Below are 26,294 nucleotides of genomic sequence, written 5' to 3' on the forward strand. Positions count from 1 at the left end.
AGGACAAAAGTAAAAACACTTCAGCTTGTAAGTCACTAAAGTCTTTTTTTCCTCAACCGAACTTGAACTTCCTACTTTCAAGCTTAATAAAGTGTTTTAGAAATTACAGGTCATCAGAGTTGCTGTGTTATTAAAAGAGAAGTCAACCCATGGTTAAATGCAGTTCTAAAATTACTGACACTGTTTCCTTTTTCTCAGACTCCATTTTAAAGGCTGCCTGGTCATCCTCCAAGTTTTTTTTTTGTTTTTCTTTTGGTGATGTGTTACTAATGAGTGTGTGAATCAAGCCAGACAAAATATAAATAGTGGGGAAACTCTGATGCAAAGTGAAACAGGGCACTGGGAGTTTGCTCAAACTAAAACTGGCTCATCCCTCTTGGAAGGAAACTTAATGTTTTGCACTGTGTCATGTGATCATGGGAAGTTTCATTATTATATACATAGTTTTAGTTTTCTTTAAAGGTACAGCCATCGCTGCTCTAGAGTGACCCCTTGTAGCAGGCAGAAAATAGTTGATTCACATCTTTAAACGGAGATGCTGCAGGTTGAAATGTCTTTTTGAGTTAGTTTAATTTACACGGCTGGAAACTGGTTATTTTTGGTTCCTCCAGTTCTCCTGTGCCGAGAGCAGCTGTGAACTTGGTCCATATTCCTCAGACTTTAATGAGGTGGTCCATTCTTCAATATAATCACATCAGGTTGTGACACACTTCACTCCATTGAGCAGTAATGCCTTCGTGTTGGGCGTCAAAAACTTAAGCAACTGCTAAATCTATTTGATCTGTGATTTTTGTGACCTATGTTGATTTTTTTTTTGTTGCCTCCCTAGCATAGAGTTATTGAGGGTGAAATGTTGTCCAACTCTTCCTGAAGGGCTTAAAGAAGTCCATCCAGTACATGTGAAATGATCTCTTAGACAACAAATGGTGGAGTTATGGACATTCAAGTGTCTGGCTACAGCCCAAACTGAGACTCCAGCATCCAACAGGCCAAAAGCCCATTCTCGTCTTTCTCTGTTATCTGTGGCATCGTCTCATTTGAAAAAAGCTGCATTTGAAGGCAGTGACTTTTTAAAGTCGTGTCTCTTTACTGCCTAGTTTGACTGTCTAATCATAGCCCTAGCTGAAGTAGTTTTTAACTGTTTGCTTTTAACATTATAGTAAAACTGCATGAAAAATGTGCATGTTAACTGAAAAAAAGAAAAATATCAGCCAAGACTGTAAATAATATCCTCATCAAAAGTATGCAATTTTATCAATAATAATTCTTTCTTTAATGGCATGCGACTATAAAATTACACAATTTTACTGCATTTAAAGAGCAAAAAATATTACTTTTTAACAGTTTTTGAACCATTTTAAACTGTTTTTACTGTATTTAAATAAAATTTAAATACAGTAAAAATAGGCTCATAAAATCAAATTAACTGTTAGTCACATTTTTGGGAAGTTTCAATGATATCTGGTAAAATCACAGAAAAAAATAGGAATTTACATGCTGACTGTTTAAAAAAAAAAAAAAAATAATAATAATAATAATAATAATTTTAAAAAACAGCCTGAACTGCTCATTATGTCCACTTCAAAAACCTGTATTTTGCCCAGAATTCTACACTGTTTAGCTGTATTTAAATAATTAGATTTTTTATCTAATTATTTTACAGATATTTGTAATTATTTCACAGTTTTTTCAGTTTTCAATGTAACAGCTTTCTACTGTTTTTAACACATTTTTTCTGGCAACCCTTCAACACAATTTCTCTTTTTGTGGGATTTTTTTTTTTTTTTTTTTTTACAGCGTATGGTGTGGTCAAAAATGTGTCAAAAGTTGTACAGTTTAAAACTTTGTGGGCACAACTTGCAGTACAAAATGAGGTTAATGATTTCTCTAAGTCTAAAAAACAAACATGCATGCTGATTTTATGTCCAGAGATAATTTTGAAGTGAGAATTGTAAAAAGTTTGTTGAAAGTTTTTCTGTATTTATTTAAAACTGTTGGATGACACATCGCAGGTAATGAATTCAGTTCAAAAACAGGAACAACTGCAACTCTGATAACCTCTGAATAAAAATCTGTTGAGCAACAGTTTCCAGCTCAGCCAGCTGACCCCTGATCTGTTGTTCCAGAGTGGGCCAGTGGTTTTTCTAACTCTGAGAGAGGCTGAAACAGAGGCTGGTTTGTTCCTCACTGTGTTCTGTCCCAGCAGAGGCAGAAAAAAAGACAATGGAGGAATTTAACAGCTGGCAAGGAGAGCAGGGGAGGGGGCACTGCCTCTCTGTGCCCTTCCCTCTCTTCCTCTATGGTTCATTCCTGACTTTTTCATTCCTTTTATCTGCTATTTATTTAATCCACTCTCTCCCACTTCTTCGTCTCTCTTTCTGCTTTGTGCCTGTATGATGTTTTTCATTCTCTCCCTCTCTTTCACTTTCTTTTTTGTTACTCCATCTCCCCCCCATCTTTGTTTTTCTCCCTCTTTTCCCTCCGTCACACTTGTTCTCTTTGGCAGCGAGTTGAGACCACACAATTATTTTTACTTTCTGGATTCAAAGGGAAATGTGTGCGAGGGCAAGACTCTGCTCCAGACATTTGTTCTGCAGACTATTTGCAGCTTGTGTTTTTTACATTCCTGTTGTCTCTGTGAATCCCCCCTCCACCCTTAGGTTTTGTTCAGGTCCTTATAAAAACAGCTCCTTATCAGTAAGTGTCTTTTTGATATAATAACAGTGATTCACTCACAGATTCCTCACTGCAGAATCGCTGATTGTGTAAATTGCACAGTGTAGAGCTGCTCATTAGTGAAGTGAAGAGTGTGTTTGGAGGTTATTGTGACAAAGCAAACTCTCTGTTGCTTCACTCCAAAACAAGTTGGAGCTTGACCAGTCGGCTCAGTCGACCTGAAAAAAGAGGTATGGCTAGGCTTATTTAGCAAAACCAAAACTATTAATGTTAACCAAGAAGCTGCATCAATGAAACATAATGTGTTTTTCTGAGCAATAACCCTCTAAACCCCAAAACCTGCTGGTTAAAATGCATGTTTTTTTTTTGTTTTTTTTTAATTGCCATGTTGACACCAGAAACTATGAAAATGGAAAGAGCCATCAGATTTTTGGTCTTTGAGCTAATCGTGTGTGAGTTCTGTTAGGAAAAATGACTAAATCTCAGCTTAAAGTCACAATATTTCATCATCATTTTTATTCTACATGTCTCATTAAAAACATCCTTAACCAATATAGATTCTTTAAAAAAATTCTGTGCCTCAGCTGAGACCAATAGCCACATGACAATAATTGAGGAACTTTTCGGCTGAACTTCAGGCAGTGTTTACACAGAACAAAGTGTGGAAACAAATTAAAAATGTCAGCATTAAAATAAAAAAATCCAGTATTGGTAACACCTGTGGATCATTTTTCAATGTTCAACATAGTTTTTTCTTTTTTTTTTTTTGCAATTCATGGTATTATAACTGTGTCTTAGTCTGCAACGGCCATTTTTGAGTTCTCTCTACTTCTATTCATGGTTGCCATAGAGGTGCAGGACTTTATATTGCAGTGAAAAATGAGCCCACGGTGAGTAAAAATGTGACGGGAGCAAAAACCAGCCACAAACATTCACACAATGAGCACATTAATTCATCAATTATCACCCAGTAAAGTATTTTTTCTAAAATATATCATTCTGCATAATCAGTTTTGGCCTTAAAGCATATTTTTATGTTAATTCTGTACATTTACTTCAGTAAAAATGTAAATGCATCATGTTTACTTGTAACAGTATTTCTACTGTGTAGTATTTATACTTTTTGCAATATTTAAGTCCACCACTGGGAGCTATCTTTGTGCATGGAAGCTTCATTATATTGAAACAGGAAAGGGCCTTCCTCAAATTTTTGCCCACTATTGTCTTAACTGCATTAATGCGATTTAGCGTAACAGTTTTCTATGAACTATGTAATTAAGGAGCCTGAGTAAGGGAAAAGTAAGAAAATGTGTCCATAAAAGAAAAAGTAGTGTACTGTGTGTGTTAGAAATTGTGGCCAGTCAGGAAGTAGCTGTTAGAACTACATCTATTGAACTCAGTTTTCATTGAATAGGTTGAAATACTTTTTTTTAAAAAAAGTCACGTTGTTCTTCTGTCTCTTCATTTTTCGTTTTATTCTCATACTTTGATTTGTTAATCACAAAACTGTCGCTAAGAAGCTCAACATATGAACACATTTAAGTTTTTCTATATGCAACACGGTCTACTGTAGTATAGCAAATATGTGTGTAGAGTGTGAAGTTCATGAAAGATTTTTCGTACACACTGTCTGTTTCTGCTCAGATATTTCCTGGGAAAGTCTCCCAGTTCTCAGAAGGAAGTATAAATGTAATCAGTGTTGTTTTTTGTTCATATTGTGCAGAACAAGGTCTCCTTTGAGACACATAACTTCTTGATTTGTTGTTTGTCTTATCAGAGCTCAGTGTGTCGCCCTTGTGCAGTAATTACCTCTGTGAATAAGATGTGGAAACAGAAGATTAACCCGATCTATTTACACAATCTGTGTCTTCAGGTCGAACACTCCTTCAGCTATCTGGATATCCATGGAATCAGCAGCAACAAGCCCACTCAGGTACACACCCAAACGCAAACAAATGAAAAGCACCTTTGAAACCTTGGTGTTGCATTATTGTTCTCTATATTTCTGACATAGAAACACACTCCTGGGCCACAGCTTAAAAGTGCTCATGCACACACACACGTCGCACAACTTAGAATGAGTAAACGGTGAAATGAAATGTGGATTAATTGGCTGCATTAGTGCACACTGAATCACCTGAATTCACCTCCTCAAGCTGTTTCTTGGAAGCCAGATCATAAAGAGGCATGGAGTTTATGGATTTTATCACCTTAGCAGTGTTTTGAGTTGTTCTGGTCACATTCCTTTGTGGTTGTCGCCCCCTGCAGCTGGTGTTGGAGTATGAACGGGGGCCGTGGAGCCTCCGGTTGGGCTCGGTGGAGGAAGTGGACGAGGTGATCGCTCACATCGGCAGCTGTCTGCACCAGATCTGCCCCTCCAGCTCTCCTGTGTAGGTAGAACACAGTGGAGTTTCAGAGTGGTGAAAAAACAAGAAACAGAAACTCTTTAAATGCTTAATAATTCAAGGATCTGTTTATTAATTAAAGGCATTAAAATAAAATGTGGTACATTTTAAAATGCTTTTAACAATTTATAACAATATGCAATTACAGGTATGAACTCTGTACTCTGAGCAGTTTCTGGGTGTTTTTATTGTTTTGTTTTGTTTTGCTCCTGTCACATTTTTACTCAATGTGGGTTAATTTTTCACTGCACTATAATGTCCTGCACCTGTATGGACACAGAACAACCATGAATAGAAGTAGAGAGAACTCAAAATTGTTTTCTGAGCAGTTTAACAAAGCTATGTTTTTCAAGAAGTCCTTGAAGAGTCAAATGTTGCTTCCGAGTTGCACTGAGGAGCACAAAATGTTTTGTTTTTTAAATTAAATTTGATAAGAGAAAATGTTGAGACTGTCAGTGGGATAAAACAAGCATATTGAAAATGTTGCAGAATATTTCAAACTAATGGATTAATTGTTGGGTTTAGTCCTGACATGCTTTTCTGAGACACAGTATTTAGATGTTTTGAGACTGGCTTTTTATTTGTAAAATTCAAGCTTCTCTTTGTGAAATTCATAAAGCTTTTAAAATTGAATTCAGTGTTATAAATGGATGTTTCCTGTTCTGTCTTTCTCTTCCTCCCTCCTCGCTCTCTCTGTAAGGAAGGAAGGTGATGAGGAAGTTGAGTTTGAAGCCTCCAGACAGGACAGCGGTCCTCCAGGCCAAGTGGGACGAACAGGGCTCAGCTGACCTGGGACCCTGCGGTAAATCATCTTTAAAGTTTTACAAATAAACTGGGTCGAATTGTTTGAAATGCCTGAATTTAAGTGCTTAAACGTTGTTGTTTGGGTCACTCTATGCAGGCGGTTTCTCACATCAATACTGGTGTGTTTGTGATTACTTGGGTCTGCCATACAGAGAGGAGGTCCAGTGGGTCAGTGTTTTATTTATTCTGCCTCTTTCTGCTACTTCTTCTGCTTCTTGAATTTCCCTTGGGATTATCTATCTGTCTGTCTGTCTGTCTGTCTGTCTGTCTGTCTGTCTGTCTGTCTGTCTATCTATCTGTGCTTTCTTCCTCTGCTTAATTCATTCTTTAATGGATCTGCTTCATATTTGTTTTTATTATTTCCTCACATGATCACTTCTCCTCGTTTGATCCCCTTTTATTGCTTTGCTTCTTGTTGCTTGTTCTGCTTCTTTTCTCTTCTACTCCTTCATCCACAACTTCTTAACCCTCTGAAGCAGTTTTGGGGCTTTTTTTTGTGTCTGTCGCATTTTTCCACATTGTGGGTTAGTTTTTCACTGCAATATAAAGTACTGCACCTCTATGGAAATAGCACAACCATGGCCAGAAGTAGAGAAAGCTCATACGTGTCCAGATGCCAGATGTTACCAAGACAGGAAAACTGTACTTACCATAGATATTTTGCTATTTACATTTTGAATTTATCTGCAAACTTGTCTTCTCTGTGAAAACGCAGCCTAAAGTTCATCTGAGAGTCTCTGAACTTTTATCATCTGACTCTTTGTCGGAGCTGAATTTCTAATTGCTTCACTGTTGTGCCAAGGAGTGAAGAATTTATTGTTACTTACAGAATCAGTTTAGTGTAAGCACTACATTTTGGGCAAATTTTTAAATGAAATGTAGAATCAAAAGTGATTTTGATGAAATATCACTCTTGTATGCTTAGATTTTGTTCATTTTCCTGACAGACTGACACATTACTAACAATGTGCCATACTAACTACGAATAAGTAGTTCAAGGTCCTTTTATAGTTGAGAAATTGTATTTGCTGTTTTTACAGTTTGTACCTCTGATAAAATGTGTAATTTTTTTAAACATAACATACAATTCAAAACCGTTGGCAGACTTTAGGGTTCAGAGGGTTCACAGTTTTCTTTTTTTTGTTGAGTTTTTTTAATTCTGCTGCATCTTCTGCTTGTGTTTATACAGCTAAATCTGATCTATTCTTCTTTTGCTGTTCGAGATGAAACAGTAATCTTGTCGTGTCTGCTAAAGCTGCATCTGATTTCCACCATTTGTGCTTTAGTTCTGTCTTTGCTTTCTTGCTTACACTTTCACTGTTGTTGTACCTCAACACACCATCATGAAGCTCTTTCTACCCATTTCTTTTCTTTCCTCTTTATAATTAGATTAGGAGCACTTCTCATCTATTTTTATTTACATACTTCCTAACGTACCCTGCTGTATAACTCTGACTTGGTCCTCTTTACTGCTTTGCACTTGAATAGGTTTGCATACAAGTTTGTTATGTGTGTACATGTTCTATTCTTTTCTATTCTATTCTGTTTGTCTCACCTGCTGTTGTCTTTTTTCCAGGATGTGGACACCATCTATCTCACCCAGGACACCAGAGAGCTCAACCTGCAGGACTTTGTTCACCTGGAGAACAGGTACACACACCAATCAACACCCTCGCATCTGACTTTGACTGCAGTTTTCAAGATTTTGCCCAATGTGGAGCAATTTTATTTTTGTTTTAGTGACTGTGGGTAGTAATCTGTTCTTGCTGTGATTTTCCTATTTCCAAGGCTAGACAGTTAGCTTGCAGAGGCAGTTTCTACAATAAAACAAAGCATGGCTTTTCTTAATTTACTGAAGTATCACAGTTTTGTAAACTGCTAAAGAGCACCAATGATATTGTAAAAAGTACATAAACTTTACAGTTCTCGTCAGCTGGGCTTGACCTAAATTTTACCAAACCTAAGATTTGAGTGTTTTTCCTGATAGTATTTAAAATATAATAATAAGTAAAAATACATACAGACAAGTTGAGGTTAAAAGTTGAGGTTAAAAAGTGGTTAATGGGTAAAGTGTTTGTGGTGGTGTATTTTATCAACACATATCACAGCTAGTAGTCAAACTGACACATCAACGTGGCCTCATACATATATGTAAATGCCCTAACTTCATGACAAGTGTGTGTTCATCTTTATTTCTGCTCTTATTGAAGATTTAGAGCACAAAAAAGCACTTGAATTAAATGAACATGAAACTATTACGATCCTTTCTGTTGCAGCTACGTACTGCTGAAATGTCAGATTGTAAAGCAACTTTGTATTATGCTAATGGATGCAGCATGTGCTTATATTTGAGTTAGCAATAATGTTCCTTTAGAGAAATAACCCTATGCAAATGACATATCAGTCTAAAATGACATCTGGAAACCGTATTCTTCAGTATATCAATACTTTATACGAGGGTTGGTCATAAAGTTGGGAGACTGTGCTCATAAAAATCTAAAACTTGATTTAAATTTGGCCACTGTCCCTGACAAAGTAGTCTCCTTGCACGGTGACACTCTGCTCCCAGTGCTCCTGCAACATTTGTAACACTCCTTGGAAATCCTGTTATGTTAATTTGCACCTACCAGTTTTCACAAAAACACCTGTAACACCTGGTGTCACATGACATCCTGCCTCATCACAGTTACTGCTCGCCCATGTTGAACACCCATAACTCTAATTTTCTCGAACACCACAGTCTGAAAATGTATTTTTGTTGTAAAGGTAAATGGTATTTAATATCAGTCTAGTATATCTGGTAGCACTTTTTCTTTAGTAACAGTTTCTGAAAAAAGGAGCATCAATAAAATGCATTGTGATTATAACTCCGTAGAATACAGAGACTGCATCTGAAAGCATTTTTAATATTCCCTTCAGGGATTTGGTGGCGATCATCGCAGCTTTAGAATACAACCAGTGGTTCACCAAACTCTCCACCAAAGACTACAAACTGGTAAACTCCTGCAGTTCATTTATACTCAGAAATCTCCCTCTACCATAATAAAAACAACTGTACACCTCTGTTGTCTGTGTTTTGTATTTTTTTTAATTATTATTATTATCATATCATTAAGGTACTCAGTGAATTGTAACCTCCAGCTACTAAAACAAAGGCTTCGTCGAAATCACCCTGAAGTGAAATGTTTTTCCAGTCAACAGATGTGTGTGACCAGATTTTCAAAGTGGTGGCTCGATCCAACAGACTGGAAGAGCTGGTTTTGGACAATGCTGGACTCAGAAGGTCAGAGGTCAAATAGGAGAGTTGATATTCTTGTGTTTTGTATATAAATCCTGGTCATATTTTTTAAAAGTGAGCAGTGTGAAACCCGGACAATTAGCCTGAGCTTGTTGATTGTGTGACAAAAGTGATTCAGACATTTGTTAAATTTGGCTGCTAATATTGACCTGTTGTTTCTGCTCTTTCTCTCCAGTGATTTTGCCCAGAAACTGGCCAGTGCTCTGTCACATAATCCCGCCTCTACACTCCACACACTCAACCTGAGCAACAATTCACTGGAGGACAAAGGTTAAAAAGTTTGCACCCACCCACACATCACACTTGAACAAAGCTGGTTTTTGTTGTGTATATAAGGTTTAGCGTATCCTTACAAGTTGTAATATTGAAACCGATGAGATACTGTTCTTGATATGTCACATTAGATTGATAGATTTCCTCTTGCTTCCACAGTATGACAGTATTTAATGCCTTTGATGATTGCTTACTGATTTCACTTGTTCATCTGTCTTGGATTTTAATCAGCCAAGTAACACTCAAAATGACCTGAACAATATACAGATGATCTACAAAAATACACAAAATTACCAGAAACACATAAAAACATACTGCTAAAATACACAAGATGGCCAAAAAAGACACATAAGCTCAGCACAAAAACACAAAAAACATCCACAAATATGTTTAAAAAAAAAAAAAAAAGTTAAAAACATCCAAAATAACAACAATTACATTAAGAACGACAAGAAAACAATTACATTTACTACAAAAATATACAAAAGAGGCAAAAAAGCTTACAAATAAACTTTATAAATGCACAAGATGGCAAAAAAAGGACATTGAAAAACAGCACAAAAATATGCACATTAACCAAGAAATGTGCATTAATGATCAAATAATCACAATAACTCCAAAAAAATCCACAAAACATACAAATTCACTACAAATGTATTCTGGACCACTAAAAAAAACACATAAAATGAATGCATGAACAATCACACAAACATGCAAAATGATGATGCAAAACAACCGAAACAAACGCAAGAGACCAAAAAACACACAAGTTAACTACAAAGAAGCACAAAATTAACAAACATAATAATTAACAAAAAAAAGTAAACACGATGGCCAAAAAACACAAAGTATGTCCAAAATGACTAAGAAATGCCCAAAACAGCCACAATGACACCTAAACAATGTATAAGTTCACTACAATAATTAACAAAATGAAATAAAAACATAGAAATAAACTACAGAAATACACAAGAAGGACAAAAACTGTATAAAATGAACACAAAACATCCACAAAAACTGAGCACAAAAATAACAAAAGAAGAATTTGAGGAATTTACATTAAATCATCTATTACGATTTCTTAAATACACCTTGATTTTGGTAGTTTTCTCTCATGCAGGGCTCTCGGGTGAAGTCATGCGCCCTCTGGTGGCCATGTTCAGCTTCATAAAGTCTATTAACTCCAGTGACAGAATGTGTTCTGCTTTCTGCAGGTGTTTCTGCTCTGAGCGCTCAGCTCGCTAAACTGCCCATGGGTCTAAAGCACCTGAACCTCTCCAGGACCTCCATGTCTCCCAAAGGTGAAAGCACAGAAATAAACAAAGAAGAAGAAGGTCCTTGTTATTGTCCTGACCTGTTTTTTTCACAGAGCATGTTTATCATTTGTTGCAGGTGTAAACAGCCTCTGTCAGGCTCTCTGTGCAAACCCAGTCGTGGCCTCCACCCTCACACATCTGGATCTGTCAGGAAACTCACTCAGAGGCGATGACCTTCAGGTACGCTGCCACCTCTGCTCTTTATCTCACACCAAACTTCTATACAAACTCTGCAGTACCACTATTTATTAACTCATCTGAATCCCAAATAGATTTTTTCTTTTCAACACCCACTGCAGCCAAAATGACTCTCAAAATGACTTAAAGAACATACAAATGATCTCCAAAAAAGACAAAAGACACACAGATATACTGTAGAAATATGCAAAATGACCAAAAAACACATAGAATGTGCGTAAAAACACACAAAATATCCACAGATATATGAAAAATAGCTAAGAGACATCCAAAACAACCACAATTGCACTAAAAATTACAAAAAACGTTTACATTTACTACAGATATATATAAAAGGACCAAATAAATAAGCATGCAAATATATGTAAACTGTAAAAACTGCAGTCTCACAGTTTAGTGAGACTAGTTTAATGGGTTATGTTTTTTTCTTTACATTGTCTGCAGTGCAGCCAAAAAGTCTCTGAATTTTTGTCATGTGACTGTTGGTTGCAGCAGAATCACTAATGGCTTCATAGTTGCTGTGAGGAGCAGAGAGTTTTTTGATTTTTACAGAATCTGGTTAGTTAAGATGGTTTTACTTGTGACACGTTTTAATACAAGACAGTTTTAGGCTTGGATTTGCTTATTTTTTTCCTGCAGAATAGCACTTCACAGATGAGTTGTGAAGAACAGCTGTTTAAAAAAAAAAGAAAAAAGTTTTATAAAGATAACATGGCTTTCATAACCACCTGGCAGGTTTTAAGGTTCGGTAAACACTGGACAGTTTTAGAAATAGACATCACTTAATCTACAATCGCATCTGTCCTTAAATTCCTGAAAAGTGTGGACTGTTTATGTGATGTTTGTGCGGATGTGTTTGTTTTTTATATTTTCAGAATCTTCACAGCTTCCTGAGTCACTCCAACTGCCTGGAAACTCTGGATCTGTCGAACAGCGACTGCTCTCTGGAGCTGGTAACAACAGCACACACCTACAGCTTTTATTAACAAACCCACAACAAAAAATCTACTTCTCTTGACTCTGGTCTCATTGTGATTGCACAGTTGTATCATGTCTATTGATGTCCAGTTTCTACTATGCTTCATGCCTCATTTAAATGATTGTGGGGTTTTTTTTTTAGGTGTGTGCGTCGCTGCTCAGAGGATCTTTGAAGCATCTGTCTGTCCTCAACATGTCAAAAACAGTCTTCTCTCACAGGTCAAATGTTAAACTCACACTCATCTATCGGACAGATGATAATTCAGGAACTTTTATATGATATTAGTACAGATACTCGAGAGCTAATCACACTATGTCAGATTCTGGATTGTTGGTAGAACTTCTAAGACACCCTAACTTCGAAAATGTTATCCAATATTTAAATAGTAGCAGTCCAGCTACAGTTGTCACTGTTCTGAATGTACTTGTACTCTCTACTATGTTCATATTAACACATCTCTCTCCTCACACTCATATAGGAAGTGCAAAGAAATCCCGCCATCCTTCAAGCAGTTCTTCAGCTGTGCTCAGGCTTTGACTTCTGTCAGTCTGTCAGGAACCAGGCTGCCTCTGGAGGCTCTGAAGTAAGAAAATATCAGCAAAATTTGACTTTATCAAGACACAGATTTGTGGAACACATTGGTCAGTCAGTGATCTCCTCAGTTCCAAAACACAATAATTCACCTGCAACCCTGAAAGCCAACAGAGTGCTTTAAAAGAATGATATATTTCTAAAATCACTACAGTGACATCATTTATCGGAGCCAGAAACTGTGCCGACAGAAAGAATTTTCAACTTTCTGGCGGTCATTGACCTACTCATCCCTGAGATGCTGTACGGTTGGGAAACATAGCCAAATCTAAGCCTTAAATTAACCTGTTTTATCAAAATGCCTTCCCAAATTAAAAAAAAAATATAAAAATATAAATATAAAAATATATTTTCTGATTTATCCAGATTCTGTAAAAAATAAATAAATAAACAAAAACAACAACAACAAAAAAAACAAATCTGTGCTTTGCAGAGCAACTGAGAAAACATTAGTAACTCAGCTGCAACCAGCAGTCACATGACAAAAATTCAGGGACTTGTAGCTGAACTGCAGGCTGTGTTTACTCAGAAGAGAGTCAGATATGGAAACAAATTAAAAGTGTAAGTAATTAAACGGCTATACTATGTAGAGTCACCATTTATTCCAGTGTTGGTAACAGCTGTGGACACTTTGGAAAAATATTGATTTAATATGTTTTCAATTTTCGTAAAATAACAAATTAGAGAAATTTAAATTTTTCTTTTTTATAATGCATTTCATTAGTATTGCGTCATTCTGCACAGAAGACGTTATTGAGTTCTCTCTAATTCTAGTCGTGGTTGTTCTGTTTCCATAGAGATGCTGGACTTTAAATCGCAGTGAAAAATAAGCTCACAGTAAAGAGTTCAACAAACTGGACACAGATTTGAACTGGAGTAAAATGAATTTCAGCCCTTAATTTTGCTTGTAAAGGAATCACAAAAATCGTTAAAGCATCTAACTCTGTATCTCCGTTCCCTTCATGTGTAATTTGTCGAATGTCACATTAACCTTCAGAATAAAAAGCAACACCAATTGTCAGTCCCTTAGAATGAAAGACAGTCTCTGGTGAAATTTCAATATTTTAACCTTAACATGTCCATGTTGTGTTTTGTATAGGCTTGAAGTATGAGCAAATAAACAAGCAGCCATTGCCATGGCTGAGTGTTCCCACTTTGAAACTGCCATGTAATGATGACAGTCTCAAAAATAATTCAGGCTTTTAAGTTGTGGGTACTGTGTGAACACTGACTTGTCTGATTTGTTGGTTTTATGTCTTCAGGTCGCTGCTGCTGGGACTCGGCTGCAACCCAAACCTCAGCGACGTGTCTCTGGATCTCAGCTGCTGTGAGGTAAAGCTGATGTGAACGTCTGCACATATTAAAACACTGGTTAACCCTCGGAAACTGTAGCAGTTCAAGTCCATGTTTTGTTTACTGCTGTCACGTTTTTCATCACCGTGGGCTCATTTTTCACTGCAGTTTAAAGTCTTGCACCTCAATTAACAGAGCACAATCATGACTTGAAGTAGAGAGAACTCAGAAATGTCTTGTGTGCAGGATGACACAGTTACAATACCATAAATCATAACAAAAGGAAAGCTGAGTTTCTTTAAATATTTGTTCAAGAATTTTTTCAACATGTAAATTTTTCCAAATGCTCACAGGTGTAACCAGTACTGGGAAAATATGGTGCCTCTACATACTATAGATATTTTGCAGTTTACGTTTATAATTTGTTTCCATACTGGTCTCCTCTGTGAACACAGTTCAGCTGAAAATTCTCAGGATTTTTGTTATGTAACTATTGGTCGCAGCTGAGTGCTGAGGTCACTGATGGCTTCACAGTTGTGACGAGAAGTGGAAATTTTTTGTTTTTACAGAATCTCGTTATTGCAAATGCAGAATATAATAATTTTTAAGTTTAGATTTGATTGAGTATCCTGATGGAAATCACATTATATAGCAATTCTTTCTGTTTATACAGTTTTCTTCTGATAAAACTCAATTGAGTTTTTTTCCTTTGTTCTTAAGACAACATCGCTTTTAATCACACTGGTAGGCCTTACATCTCAAAGTGTTAAACACACTTTAAAATCCTTGAATCCATCAAAAGATTAATGCTACCCTTTGGAAAAAATTGACAACTGACTGCTTTTTGTTTTCAGCTGCGCTCAGGAGGCTCCCAGATCCTGGAAGGTTGTATCGCCGAGATCCCCAACATTTCCAGTCTGGACATTTCTGACAACAGTGAGGACCTTGTTGTTTTCCAACATTTCAGTTGATGCTATGTCGAGTGGATTTATCATCATTAATGTGTCTGTGCTGCCACCCTAAGGTTTGGATATGGATCTGACCACACTGCTCGTCTGGCTGGCCAAGAACCGCTCCATCAGACACCTTTCACTGGGCAAGAATTTCAACAATATCAAATCTAAGTGCGTGACTGACAAACGATAAACACTGCTTCCAAAACGGTCCAGAAGTTGGTTTCTCTTTTTCAAACTGGAGCAACTTTTCTTGCAGAAATGTGGCTCAGGTCCTCGACAACCTGGTTCATATGATTCAAGAAGAGGAGTCGGTGAGTGAATCTTTTTTAGGATCTGAGTAACATTTGCTCATTTTGTGTTTGTTGGAACAACTTTCTATTTCCGTCATTAATGTAATCCTATCCTATCCTATCTGGGAAACAACCAGCCTGTGAATTGACTTCACTGTTTTTGCAGCCGCTGACGTCGCTGTCCCTGGCGGATTCCAAGCTGAAGGCCGACCTCTCCATCGTCCTCAACGCTCTGGGCAGCAACACCTCTCTGACCAAACTGGACATCAGTGGCAACTCCATGGGAGACATGGGAGCCAAGATGCTGGCCAAAGCCCTGCAGATCAACACCAAGCTCAGGTGTGAAGGGAAACAGCATTTGAACTTTCACAGATTTGATCACAAAAGTCAAGTTCAGTAGCAAATTATCAAACTTAGTTTTACTGAAATGTTTCTATATATTTGTTTCCCCCCAACCATTTGGTATGTTTGTCTTTATAGGACGTTAGTGTGGGACAGAAACAACGCCAGTCCTCAGGGTCTGCAAGATGTAGCTGCTGCTTTGGAGAAGTAAGTATGAAGTCGAGTCCAAGAAGACGTTGTTGCATTCTATATATTTTGACCAGTCAAACGTAGACTTCAAGTATGTTTCACTCTGTGTTCTCCTTTCCTTCCACCATCCTTAGGTTACAATTTTTAAAATCCTCTTCATCAGCCAGGCCCTTAACTATGCAAACCTTTAAAGCCTTGCCACAATAAGACTTGAAGTAAAGTGATCATGAGCAGAGAAGTTAGTGGGTTTTTTTTGTACCAGGCTATAAATGGGTTAATTTCGGCTGTAAAGTTGGACATTTTGACCCTATGAACTCCAGGCAGCTTCTGGGAGTTTTCTCTTCCAGTCACATTTTTACTCACTGTGGGCTTATTTTTTCTGCAGTATAAAATCTATGAAAACAGCACAACCAACGCTAGAAGTAAAAAGAACTCAAAAATGTCTTTTGTGCGATGTGATACAGTTATGATGCCATGAATCATAGTACATAAGAGTTTCTCTGCTAATTTATTGTGCAGAAATTGAAGAAAAATGGCACCAACATGTATAACATTTCCCACATAGTCACAGGTGTTACCAATACTGGAAAAAAATCATATTATACATATTTTCCTACTTCAAGTTTACATATATGTCTCCTATGTACATTACCGTTCAGGGGTCACCCAGACAATTTCATGATTTCCATGAAAAGTCACACTTTTATTCATGTGCTAACATAATTGCACAAGGGTTTTCTAATCATCAGTGAGCCTTTCAACGCCATTAGCTAACACAATGTAGCATTAGAACACAGGAGTGATGGTTGCTGGAAATGTTCCTCTGTACCTCTATGGAGATATTCCATTAAAAATCAGCTGTTTCCAGCTAGAATCGTCATTTACCACATTAACAATGTCTGACTGTATTTCTGATTCATTTAATGTTATCTTCATTGAAAAAAATGCTTTTCTTTCAAAAATAAGGACATTTCTAAGTGACCCCAAACTTTTGAACAGTAGTGTATGTTCTCTGTGTAAACACTGCCTGCAGTTCAGCCTTAAAGTTCCTGCACTTTAGTCACATGGCTGTTGGTTACAGCTCAGTCCTAACTTTGTTGCATGAATGATTAAATTGTGTCCTTTCTCCATCAGGAACTACACCATTCGTTTCATGCCTGTTCCCATCATGGATGCTGCTCAGGCGCTGAAGGCGAATCCAGAGAAGACAGAAGACGCCTTACTGAAGGTTGTTGTCGTGTTTGCTTTTAAATAAGTAATTTTTTTTCATGTTTGTGAAGCGTTGTACTGTGTTATATTACAAAAAGAGGTAAAAGTCAGGGTGTCCTTATGTTCTGTCATACAGATGGAGCAGTATCTGCTGAGGAACCACGAGACTCGGAAATACCTCCAGGAGCAGGCGTACAGGCTGCAGCAGGGAATAGTCACGACCACCACACAGCAGGCAGGCACAGCAACACACTAACATGCTGGATTAACCGACCTTTGTCTTTTTTTGTTGTTGTTTTGAGCCTCTGAACCCTAAAACCAGGAGGTAAATTGGAAAGACATGTTGAAAATGACTAAAATTACACCGCTTATTGGAGCCAGAAACTATAAAAACAGAAAGGATCATCAGATTTTCAGCTTTCTCGTGGTCCTTGAAGTATTCGTGTCTGAGTTTCGGCTTCATCTGAAAAATTGAAGCTTAAAATCACTTGGCTCATTTAAGAATTGTCAAAGCTATACCAAATTTGCAACAGATTATGTAAAAAAAAAAAAAAAAAACCAGCAAATTTTGCCCTCCTTTGGGGCAACTTGGAATCCATGAATGCAACCAAAGAAGCGAATTTTTTGTTTTGTTTTGTTTTGTTGTGCTAGTGCTTAATTATGCTGCGTAGAACATTTGGGGTTTTTTGTTCTTTCTGCTTGTAGCCATAGTTGTGCTGCTTTTCATAGAGGTGCAACATTTTATAATTAACCCACGGTGAGCAAAAATGTAACAAACGCTTGAACTTTGGTTTCAGAAGGTAATTGTAATTAATTAGTGTTTTACAGCTGATTGACCTGTGATTGATGTTCGTGATGCAGATGATGGACATGATGTGTGTGAGGGTCCAGGACCACCTGAACTCTCTGAGGTTCACAGAGACCAACTCTGTTCAGGAAGACATGAAGGTGGCTGAGAACCTCATGAAGGATGCCAGGAACTCAAAAACAGTGAGAACACCTCAATCTACCCCTGACATACAAAAAACAGAGCTTTGTCAGACATGCAGCCAACAAAATGTCTAAGATATTGCTCATTATAACCAAACTGACATGAGAATTGCAGGGCCTAAAAAGTAAAAAGAAAAGCACTAAGATATAAGTACTTTAAAATACTGAATAAAATAGGTAAGCTCAAATAAGACTAGAATAATACAGTGACTGTATATGACAGTAAAAGTAATGTTGTAGTAAGTAATATCACACATTCTAATGAAATATTGCACCTGAAAATGACATGTTGTGCATTACATTGACAGTTTTGTACATAAAAGAGAAATATTGCACATGTAATCAAAATGTTGCAAATAAAAATGATAATGAAATATTACACATAAAACTGACAAGAAATGAAAATATGAAATATAGTCCATTACACATACAGAAACTGATATTGCCCAGACTATTGAGAAATAACATCGGAAATGATTTTATTGTTTAAATGTAAGTGTCCGATGTTTTTAGATGTCCTTCCTGTAAAAAGGGGAGGAATTATATAGTTAATGTAAAAATACAGTCAATGTAGAAGTGTCTTGCCCTGGACTCATGCTGGATAGTCACGTGTCTTTTTCAGTCTCGTTATTTTTCTGAACTTTGCTTTGTTTTCCAGCTGCTCCCCAATCTGTACCATCTGAGGAGTGGGGGGTCCAGAGGAGCTTGTGTTGGAGCCATTCAGGATAAACTGGAGTCGATGGCAGGAGAGGTGGCGAGAGTGATGGACGAACAGCTGCAGGTACTGAGATTAACGATAACGTGCAGACCTCACTCTGGAATTTACTGTGAGACTTAAACTCTGCTAACTCATGTGCCTCAGACGATGCTGGCGTCCATGGTGGACGCTGCTGAAGGCCTCTGTCCTCACGTGATGAAGAGGAGCAGCCTTCATCAGGAGCTGCTGAAGGCCGGTGCAGGGAGGATGACTATACCTCGCAGCTTCATCACCACCACGCTGCTGGAGCAGTCCGGGGTCGACATCATCAACAAGATCAGGTCTGATCTGCTGCATATCTGTGTGTTTACCAGCTTCACTTAGCGGGTTCTTGAGTTGCAAGCTTTTATTATCAGAAGAAGTCCATGACTGGTATTTCCAAGGAAACAAGTCTTTTGTTTATCTGCAGCTGATGTGAGATTTCAAGGTGGTAAATGCATTTTTTTGTTCACATATCTGTCATGTGCTTCCAAAACAAACCAGGCGTTCTGTGATGTTCTTGTGTCTTGGTTCTCACTGTGCAGACTGAATGCAGGAAGAAACAGATCAATGAAATATCAGAAATTATCAGGGTCTTTTCTGGTCCTAGCTTGAGTATTAGGAGTGTTATGTTGTAACCCTTTGAACCCTAAGATCCACCGGCGGGTTTAAAAGACATGCTTTCTTTAAAAATTGCCCATTCATCAGAGCAAGACACTATAAGAACAAAAGGAACTGTTGAATTTTCAACAGTTTGAGTCCTCAAAGTAATCATGTATGCCCTTTGTTTTTTTCTACAAATGTAAGAAAATTGGATATGAATAGTCCATCAATATCTTTTCATTCTATGTCTCTCATTTGCAGATTTGTCTGAAATAAAGTTTGCATTAAGAAGACTCTGTTAAAAACAAAATACAAAGTCACTTGACAAAAATTTTAGTTACTTTTCAGCTGAACTACAGGCTGTTTTCACAGAGCAAATAGGAGAAGTAAGAAGTAATCAAAGAAATTAACTTTTTTTTATGATTATGGAATTATTTTTGTCATTTTGAGTTCCTTCTCCTTCTATTCATGCTTCTTCTGTTTCTATAGAGGTGCAGGACTTTATATTGCAGTGAAATGGGCCCGCAGTGAAGGGAAATGTGACAGGAGGGAGTTAAAGGTGCAATATACAAGATTTTGAACATTAATATATCAGCAAACTACTGTCTGCAATGTAAAGATGACATGGAGAAAGAAGGTAACCTCCCTCTGCAGCAGTTATTTATTCTACGTCATGCTGCCAACATTTGCAGTTCAGATAAAAGTTGCGGCTTTTATGAAATGTGCTCCTGACCTACAGCAGATATCGACAGTAAAGTCAGGTTTGATCCCACACTTTTCTATGCAGTGGATCTGCTTCACAACTAAACCTGCACCTGTTGTCTCACCAGTCAGGGAGCTTTGTAACATGTCATGTTGGTCAGATGTGGTTTTCAGTTCTGCATTTTCTTTTATTTATGTGTGTTTTGTTATTTCTGTCTGAAACAGCGAAGTAAAACTCAGCATTGCGTCGTTTCTGTCTGATCGCATCGCTGATGAGATCCTGGAGTCTCTTTCCAGGTCACAACATACTCTGGTTAGTGTCCTCTCTGCCCATGTGTCTGCTGGACTTCTTGTTTGTCTGTCTTTCTGTTTCTTCATCCTTCCCTCCTCCATCCGTCTGTCTCCAGGCCGATCACCTAATCAGGAAGGACCAACCTCTGTTGCGTCAGGAGCCCCAGATGGAGACGGAGGTCCTGGATGAGACAGTTTTGCAGCCGGAGAACCACAACCAGGATCAGAAACAGGACCGGAAACACAGCCTGGAGGATATGGACTCCTGCACGGTAAGAAAATATGGATGATGTGGTATGAATATTAACCCTTTGATGCACAACATGGGTCAAAAGTGACCTAAATCCAATGGAAAATGGGTATCTCCTGACCCACACTGTGCATCAGAGGGTTAAGAAAACATCAGTACAGTCACATCATCATTTAAGTAGATGCTGTACAGAGTTTAGCGCATGTTTTGAAAGTCCACTTACTCATGTGAAAATAGAAACTACATACAATGTTGTTTTTGCTCTTTAGATGACTCCTAAATCCAAGAGGAAGAGCATTCTGGTCAGGATGTTGCGACCCGTCTCTGTAGCCTTCGGTGAGTAAAACAAAAGCATCCCAATGTCCAACATGGCTTCAGATGACTGAGCATCCTACCACTGCTATTTATATTACACAGTTAAATATAAATTACAATGAGATGGAATTATTATTTACATTTAAAAATCCTTCTTCCATAGGATGTATTTTCATGCTCAGTTTACTTGTGTTGATCAGTTTTTAACCCTGTAAACCCCAAGCACTTTTTCTTCTATCGCATTTTTCCTCCCTGTGGACTCATTTTTCCCTTCAATGTAAAATCCTTTACTTCTAATTAAACAACCATGACTACAAGGAGAGAGAACTCAGAAGCATAGTTACAATGCCATGAATTATAAATTAAGAGAAAAACTACAGTAGCATTTCCTTAATTATTTATGGTACAAAACCTGAAAAAACCCCAACCTGAAATCAACGTTTACATTACACATTAACACTGCCTGCATTTCAGCTGAAAAGTCCCACAATTTTTGTCACGACTGTTGATCACAGCTGAGTCACTAATGGCTTGACAGTTGCAGCAAGGAGACCATAATTTTTTGCTTTTAGAGAATCTGGTTAGGACAGACACCTTATAGATTAGTAGTTCCACTGTTGGAAAGTTTGAAATTCAAGGCATTTTTCTGTTTTTAACAGTGTCTAGCTGCTACATTTTGTTATTTAGGCAATTTATTTTTAAGATAGCATTTCGTCAAACCCACCAGCTGCTTTTTGAGGTTCCGATGGTTTAAAGATTGACGAAATCTTGGATGCCCAGTAGGCCCACCACCTGCAATGCAGGAAATTGGGGTCGGGTGCTATGCTCACCGGGCAGTAGGCAGGAGCAGGGGCCTGGGCGTTCCGCCCCCTGGTGGCGTGAACTAGCTCTGGGTACGTGGAACGTCACGTCACTGGTGGGGAAGGAACCTGAGCTGGTGCAGGAGGTGGAGCGATACCGGCTAGATATAGTCGGGCTCACCTCCACGCACAGCAAGGGTTCCGGAACCAAAATCCTGGAGAGGGGTTGGACTCTCTCCTTTTCCGGAGTTGCCCAGGGTGAGAGGTGCCGGCCGGGTGTGGGGATACTCACGAGCCCCCGGCTGAGCGCCGCATTGTTGAAGTTCTCCCCGGAGAACGAGAGGGTCGCCTCTCTGCGACTTTGTGTTGCAGAGGGGAAAACTCTGGCTGTTGTCTGTGCTTATGCACCAAACAGCAGTTCAGAGTATTCGGCCTTCTTGGAGTCTCTGGGTGGTGTCCTGGAAGGGCTGCCGCCTGGGGATTCCATAGTTCTCCTGGGGGACTTCAATGCTCACTTGGGCAATGATGGAAAAGCCTGGAGGCGGGTGACTGGGAGGAACGGCCTGCCTGATCTGAACCCGAGTGGTGCTTTGTTATTGGACTTCTGTGCTAGTCATAGATTTTTCCATTACAAAGACCATGTTCGAGCATAAGGTGGCTCATAAGTGTACTTGGTACCAGAGCACCTTAAGCCAAAGGTCGATTATCGACTTTATAGTTGTATCGTCAGACCTGCAGCCATATGTTTTGGACACTCGGGTAAAGAGAGGTGCAGAGCTGTCAACTGATCACCACCTGGTGGTGAGTTGGATCCGATGGCGGGAAAGACTGCCGGACAGACCTGGTAAACTCAAATATGGAGTGCGGGTGAACTGGGAACATCTGGCGGAGGACCCTGTCCGTGGGGTTTTCAACTTCCACCTCCGGAAGAGTTTCTCCTGCATCCCAGGGGAGGTTGAGGACATGGAGTCTGAGTGGTCCATGTTCAAAGCCTCCATTGCAGAAGCAGCTGTTAGGAGCTGTGGCCTGAAGGCCACTGGTGCCTGTCGCGGCGGCAACCCAAAAACCCGCTGGTGGACATCAGCGGTGAGGGAAGCTGTCAGGCTGAAAAAGGAGGCTTTTCAGGCCTGGTTGGCTCAGGGGTCTCCTGAAGCAGCTGACAGGTACCGGGGATCTTTGTCCATATCCGTGGCAGAGGTTGCCAAGGTAGTTAAGAAGCTCCTCGGTGGCAAGACACCAGGTTTGGACAAGATTTGCCCTGAGATGCTGAAGGCTCTGGACATTGTTGGACTGTCGTGGCTGACACGCATATACAATGTCGCGTGGGCATCGGGTACGGTACCTGTGGAGTGGCAGACCGGGGTGGTGGTTCCCATTTTCAAAAAGGGGGGCCGGAGAGTGTGTGCCAACTACAGGGGTATCACACTTCTCAGCCTCCCCTGGAAAGTTTGATCTCGGGTGCTGGAAGGGAGGCTCCGACCGATTGCCGAACCTCGAATTCGGGAGGAGCAATGCGGATTCCGTCCTGGTCGTGGAACGGTGGAGCAGCTCTTCACCCTTGCAAAGCTGCTGAGGGAGTCATGGGAGTTCGACCTGCCAGTCTACATGTGTTTTGTGGATCTGGAGAAGGCCTATGACTGTGTCCCCCGAGGGGCTCTGTGGGGAGTACTGCAGGAGTATGGGGTACCAGGCTTGTTGAAACGAGCCGTCCAGTCCCTGTACAACCAAAGTGAGAGCTGTGTCCGCATATTCGGCACAAAGTCAGACACGTTTCCAGTGGGTGTTGGACTCCGCCAAGGCTGCCCCTTGTCTCCGATCCTGTTTGCGGTCTTCATGGACATGCTCTCAAGGTGCAGCCGGGGTGAGGAGGGTGTCCGTTTTGGGGACCTCGGGATCGCATCTCTGCTTTTTGCAGATGATGTGGTTCTGTTGGCTTCCTCACATCATGACCTTCAGCAGACACTGGAGTGGTTTGCGACCGAGTGTGAAGCAGCGGGGATGCGGATCAGCACCTCCAAGTCCGAGGCCATGGTTCTCTGGTTCAGTGGACTGCTCCCTCTGAATTGGGGGGGGAGTTGCTTCCCCAAGCGAAGGAGGTCAAGTATCTCGGGATCTTGTTCATGAGTGATGGGAAAATGGAGCAAGAGATGGACAGGCGGATTGGTGCGGTGTCAGCAGTAATGCGGGCGTTGCACCGAACCGTCGTGGTGAAGAGGGAGCTGAGCCGCAAGGCGAAGATCTCAATTTACCAGTCCATCTATGTTTCAACCCTCCCCTATGGTCATGAGCTCTGGGTAGTGACCGAAAGAACAAGATCACAGATACAATGAGCCAAAATGAGCTTCCTCCGCAGGGTGGCAGGGCTCAGCCTTAGAGATAGGGTGACAAGCTCAGACATCCGGAGGGAGCTCAGTGCCTCCGCGACCCGGCCCCGGATAAGCGGAAGAAGATGGATGGATGGATGGATGGATGGATGGATGGATGGATGGATGGATGGATGGATGGATGGATGGATGGAAACAGTTTCTTGTGTAGAATTATTGGTGTATCTGTGATTGTGGAACTAAACTAAGTGTTTAAAATACATATGTTTAATCATCTCTTACACTGATAAATTGTGTAATAGCCCTGTTCAGTGGGTTGATTTTGATTAATCTGGGATATTTAATATTCTGCGGGCTGTTTTATAACTCATCAGGGTTTAGTCACGAAGATGAAGGGAAGCTTTGCTACTAGAACTTGTATGCAGCTGTTTCTCTTGGATTTCTGACATGTTGGATCTTGATTTTTGATTTGGATTTCTTTGATACTTCTATTTTATCTAACAGAGATGGAATTTGACCTGGACAAAGCTCTGGAAGAGGTTCCTATCCATGTCGAGGACCCTCCTCTTCCTCCTCCTCCTGCTTCTTCACAGCCATTGGAAAGATTGTCGCACTATGGAGACATCCCACCACCACCTCCTCCACAGGACACAAAGCCCATCTGTTTGGGTGAGCTGCCACCTGTGGAGCACAAGACGCTGGAACATCGCACCAAACTTCGCCCAAAACCCAAGAAGAGGACAAAACCCAGCCGATCACCTGTAGGTGTACAGTTGTACCATTTGTTTCAGTCCTACTATCAGCATGCATATAACATACGTTATAGTAAAAATGTAACTTTTCTCCTGACCCTCTGGACACCAGAACCTGCCAGCAGTTTTTATAGTCATGTTATCATTAAAAAAATCTGCAAAATTACACCATTTATCAGAGCCAGAACCTGAAAAAAAACAGAATTAATCGTCAAGATTTCAACTTTTCAACTGTCCTTGAAATTGTTATGTAAGATGAACCAAATCTGAGCTGCACAACTAGATTAAAAAAAAAGAGAGAGAAATTGTAACTCAGTTGTCCCCAAACAATTCAGAGACTGTTTTTGCTGACCTGCAGGAAGTGTTTTCACAGAGCAGAGAAGAGACAAGTATGAAAATAAATTGATGTAATAAAATTTCTGTAGTATGTAAAGCCACCATTTTAGTCCAGTATTGGTAACACCTGTGGGCACTTTGAAGCGTCTTGGACAAGTTAATTCCAGATTTCTGCATTTTTGTAAAGCAAATAATCCAAAATTCAACTTGAATTTTTTTCTTTTTTTGATTTTTGATGTTCAAACGTCATCGAGGCATTGTATTGCAGTGAAGAAAGAGTCCACAGTGAGTAGTAATGTGACAGGAGCAAAAAATTCAGAGTTAAATGTTGGAAAATATCAATGTTGCGATCTCGAATTTGGTAATCACTAAAGAAAAAGTGGGTTTCTCGTAATCCCTAAAGTTTGTTCTGAGTGCCGTGACCTCAAGAGTATATTTTTTTATGCCATTCACTAAATGCATCTTTCTCTTTGTCTTTTGCTTTAGCGGGCAGCTACTGGAAGCTCTGCTTCACAGGAAATGGACCAGAACAGCGTAATGGGGAAGCTGGATGAGGGCCTGGAGGACTTCTTCTGCAAGAAAGTCATTAAACTCAGCTTCAAGTGAGGCTCATGCCTTAAACTGTTTACATGATTCTCACACAGCAACTTGATAACACATTAGTTTACATGGAGCATCTCCCCAAATCAGTTTTATTGAAAGTGAAGAACAGTTGAGTGTCATCAGCATAAAAAATCACCAGATGCTTTTTTACAATGTGAAGACTTGGGAGATTTATTTGGCTTGTCAGGCTAAATATTTTTTCTTTCTGTTCTCCAGACTTCCCTCTGTGAAAGGTCCATCTTCCAACACTCAGGAAGCAACGGATAAAAAACGTGAATCCAGGAAGAGCGGCTTCTTCAACCTCATCAAATCCCGAACGTCACGGTCGGAGAAGAGCCACGGAGCTGCCTCCATCTCCCCACCTCAGCCTTCTTCATCCACCACCACTGCAGCCTCATTACCTGAGGAGACTTCACCCACATCCCCGACACCACCTGTTAAAACCCCTGCAACTGTGGCCGAGCCTCATCCGGAGCTCCATAAGGCTCCATCCTCGAACCACACAGATTCTGGGACTGAGGTGTCTCCGACCGCCGCTGAACCTGCTGAGGAGGAGAAAGAGGAGGAGGTGGAGAGTAGGGAGAACCTGGAGAAGACAGAGAACCCAGAGAAGAAAGAGAACCCACACATACCCCGTCACATTGGGGTTCCTGTGATGGGAATGGATCTGATGGCTGAGATGAAAGCCAGACAGGAGAGAATGGCTGGAAAGAAGGTGGGTGGAGTCTGTGGATCATTAGTCAATGTGTTGCTACTTATCGTATCTTTACCCT

At 39.7% G+C, this 26,294-nt stretch overlaps 1 protein-coding gene across 1 annotated transcript in view; it reads left to right on the forward strand.

The window, feature by feature from the left end:
- Positions 1 to 26,294, forward strand: part of LOC111571915 (F-actin-uncapping protein LRRC16A) — a 56,299-nt gene that overhangs the window by 19,736 nt on the left and 10,269 nt on the right. The window contains exons 4-33 of the mRNA XM_023275331.3: positions 4,550 to 4,609; positions 4,945 to 5,066; positions 5,786 to 5,883; positions 5,983 to 6,053; positions 7,462 to 7,535; positions 8,805 to 8,880; positions 9,080 to 9,168; positions 9,359 to 9,453; positions 10,671 to 10,757; positions 10,849 to 10,952; positions 11,846 to 11,923; positions 12,091 to 12,167; positions 12,428 to 12,532; positions 13,803 to 13,872; positions 14,688 to 14,769; positions 14,858 to 14,957; positions 15,046 to 15,100; positions 15,246 to 15,418; positions 15,560 to 15,628; positions 16,745 to 16,838; positions 16,956 to 17,054; positions 17,681 to 17,809; positions 18,468 to 18,590; positions 18,672 to 18,847; positions 20,076 to 20,163; positions 20,258 to 20,413; positions 20,661 to 20,727; positions 24,335 to 24,591; positions 25,405 to 25,520; positions 25,738 to 26,236. Coding sequence (XP_023131099.1) covers positions 4,550 to 4,609; positions 4,945 to 5,066; positions 5,786 to 5,883; positions 5,983 to 6,053; positions 7,462 to 7,535; positions 8,805 to 8,880; positions 9,080 to 9,168; positions 9,359 to 9,453; positions 10,671 to 10,757; positions 10,849 to 10,952; positions 11,846 to 11,923; positions 12,091 to 12,167; positions 12,428 to 12,532; positions 13,803 to 13,872; positions 14,688 to 14,769; positions 14,858 to 14,957; positions 15,046 to 15,100; positions 15,246 to 15,418; positions 15,560 to 15,628; positions 16,745 to 16,838; positions 16,956 to 17,054; positions 17,681 to 17,809; positions 18,468 to 18,590; positions 18,672 to 18,847; positions 20,076 to 20,163; positions 20,258 to 20,413; positions 20,661 to 20,727; positions 24,335 to 24,591; positions 25,405 to 25,520; positions 25,738 to 26,236 — 3,489 coding nt within the window. The remainder of the gene's footprint in view (positions 1 to 4,549; positions 4,610 to 4,944; positions 5,067 to 5,785; positions 5,884 to 5,982; positions 6,054 to 7,461; positions 7,536 to 8,804; positions 8,881 to 9,079; positions 9,169 to 9,358; positions 9,454 to 10,670; positions 10,758 to 10,848; positions 10,953 to 11,845; positions 11,924 to 12,090; positions 12,168 to 12,427; positions 12,533 to 13,802; positions 13,873 to 14,687; positions 14,770 to 14,857; positions 14,958 to 15,045; positions 15,101 to 15,245; positions 15,419 to 15,559; positions 15,629 to 16,744; positions 16,839 to 16,955; positions 17,055 to 17,680; positions 17,810 to 18,467; positions 18,591 to 18,671; positions 18,848 to 20,075; positions 20,164 to 20,257; positions 20,414 to 20,660; positions 20,728 to 24,334; positions 24,592 to 25,404; positions 25,521 to 25,737; positions 26,237 to 26,294) is intronic.

The sequence above is a fragment of the Amphiprion ocellaris genome, chromosome 15 (assembly GCF_022539595.1).
Source record: "Amphiprion ocellaris isolate individual 3 ecotype Okinawa chromosome 15, ASM2253959v1, whole genome shotgun sequence".
Taxonomy (NCBI): Eukaryota; Metazoa; Chordata; class Actinopteri; family Pomacentridae; genus Amphiprion; species Amphiprion ocellaris.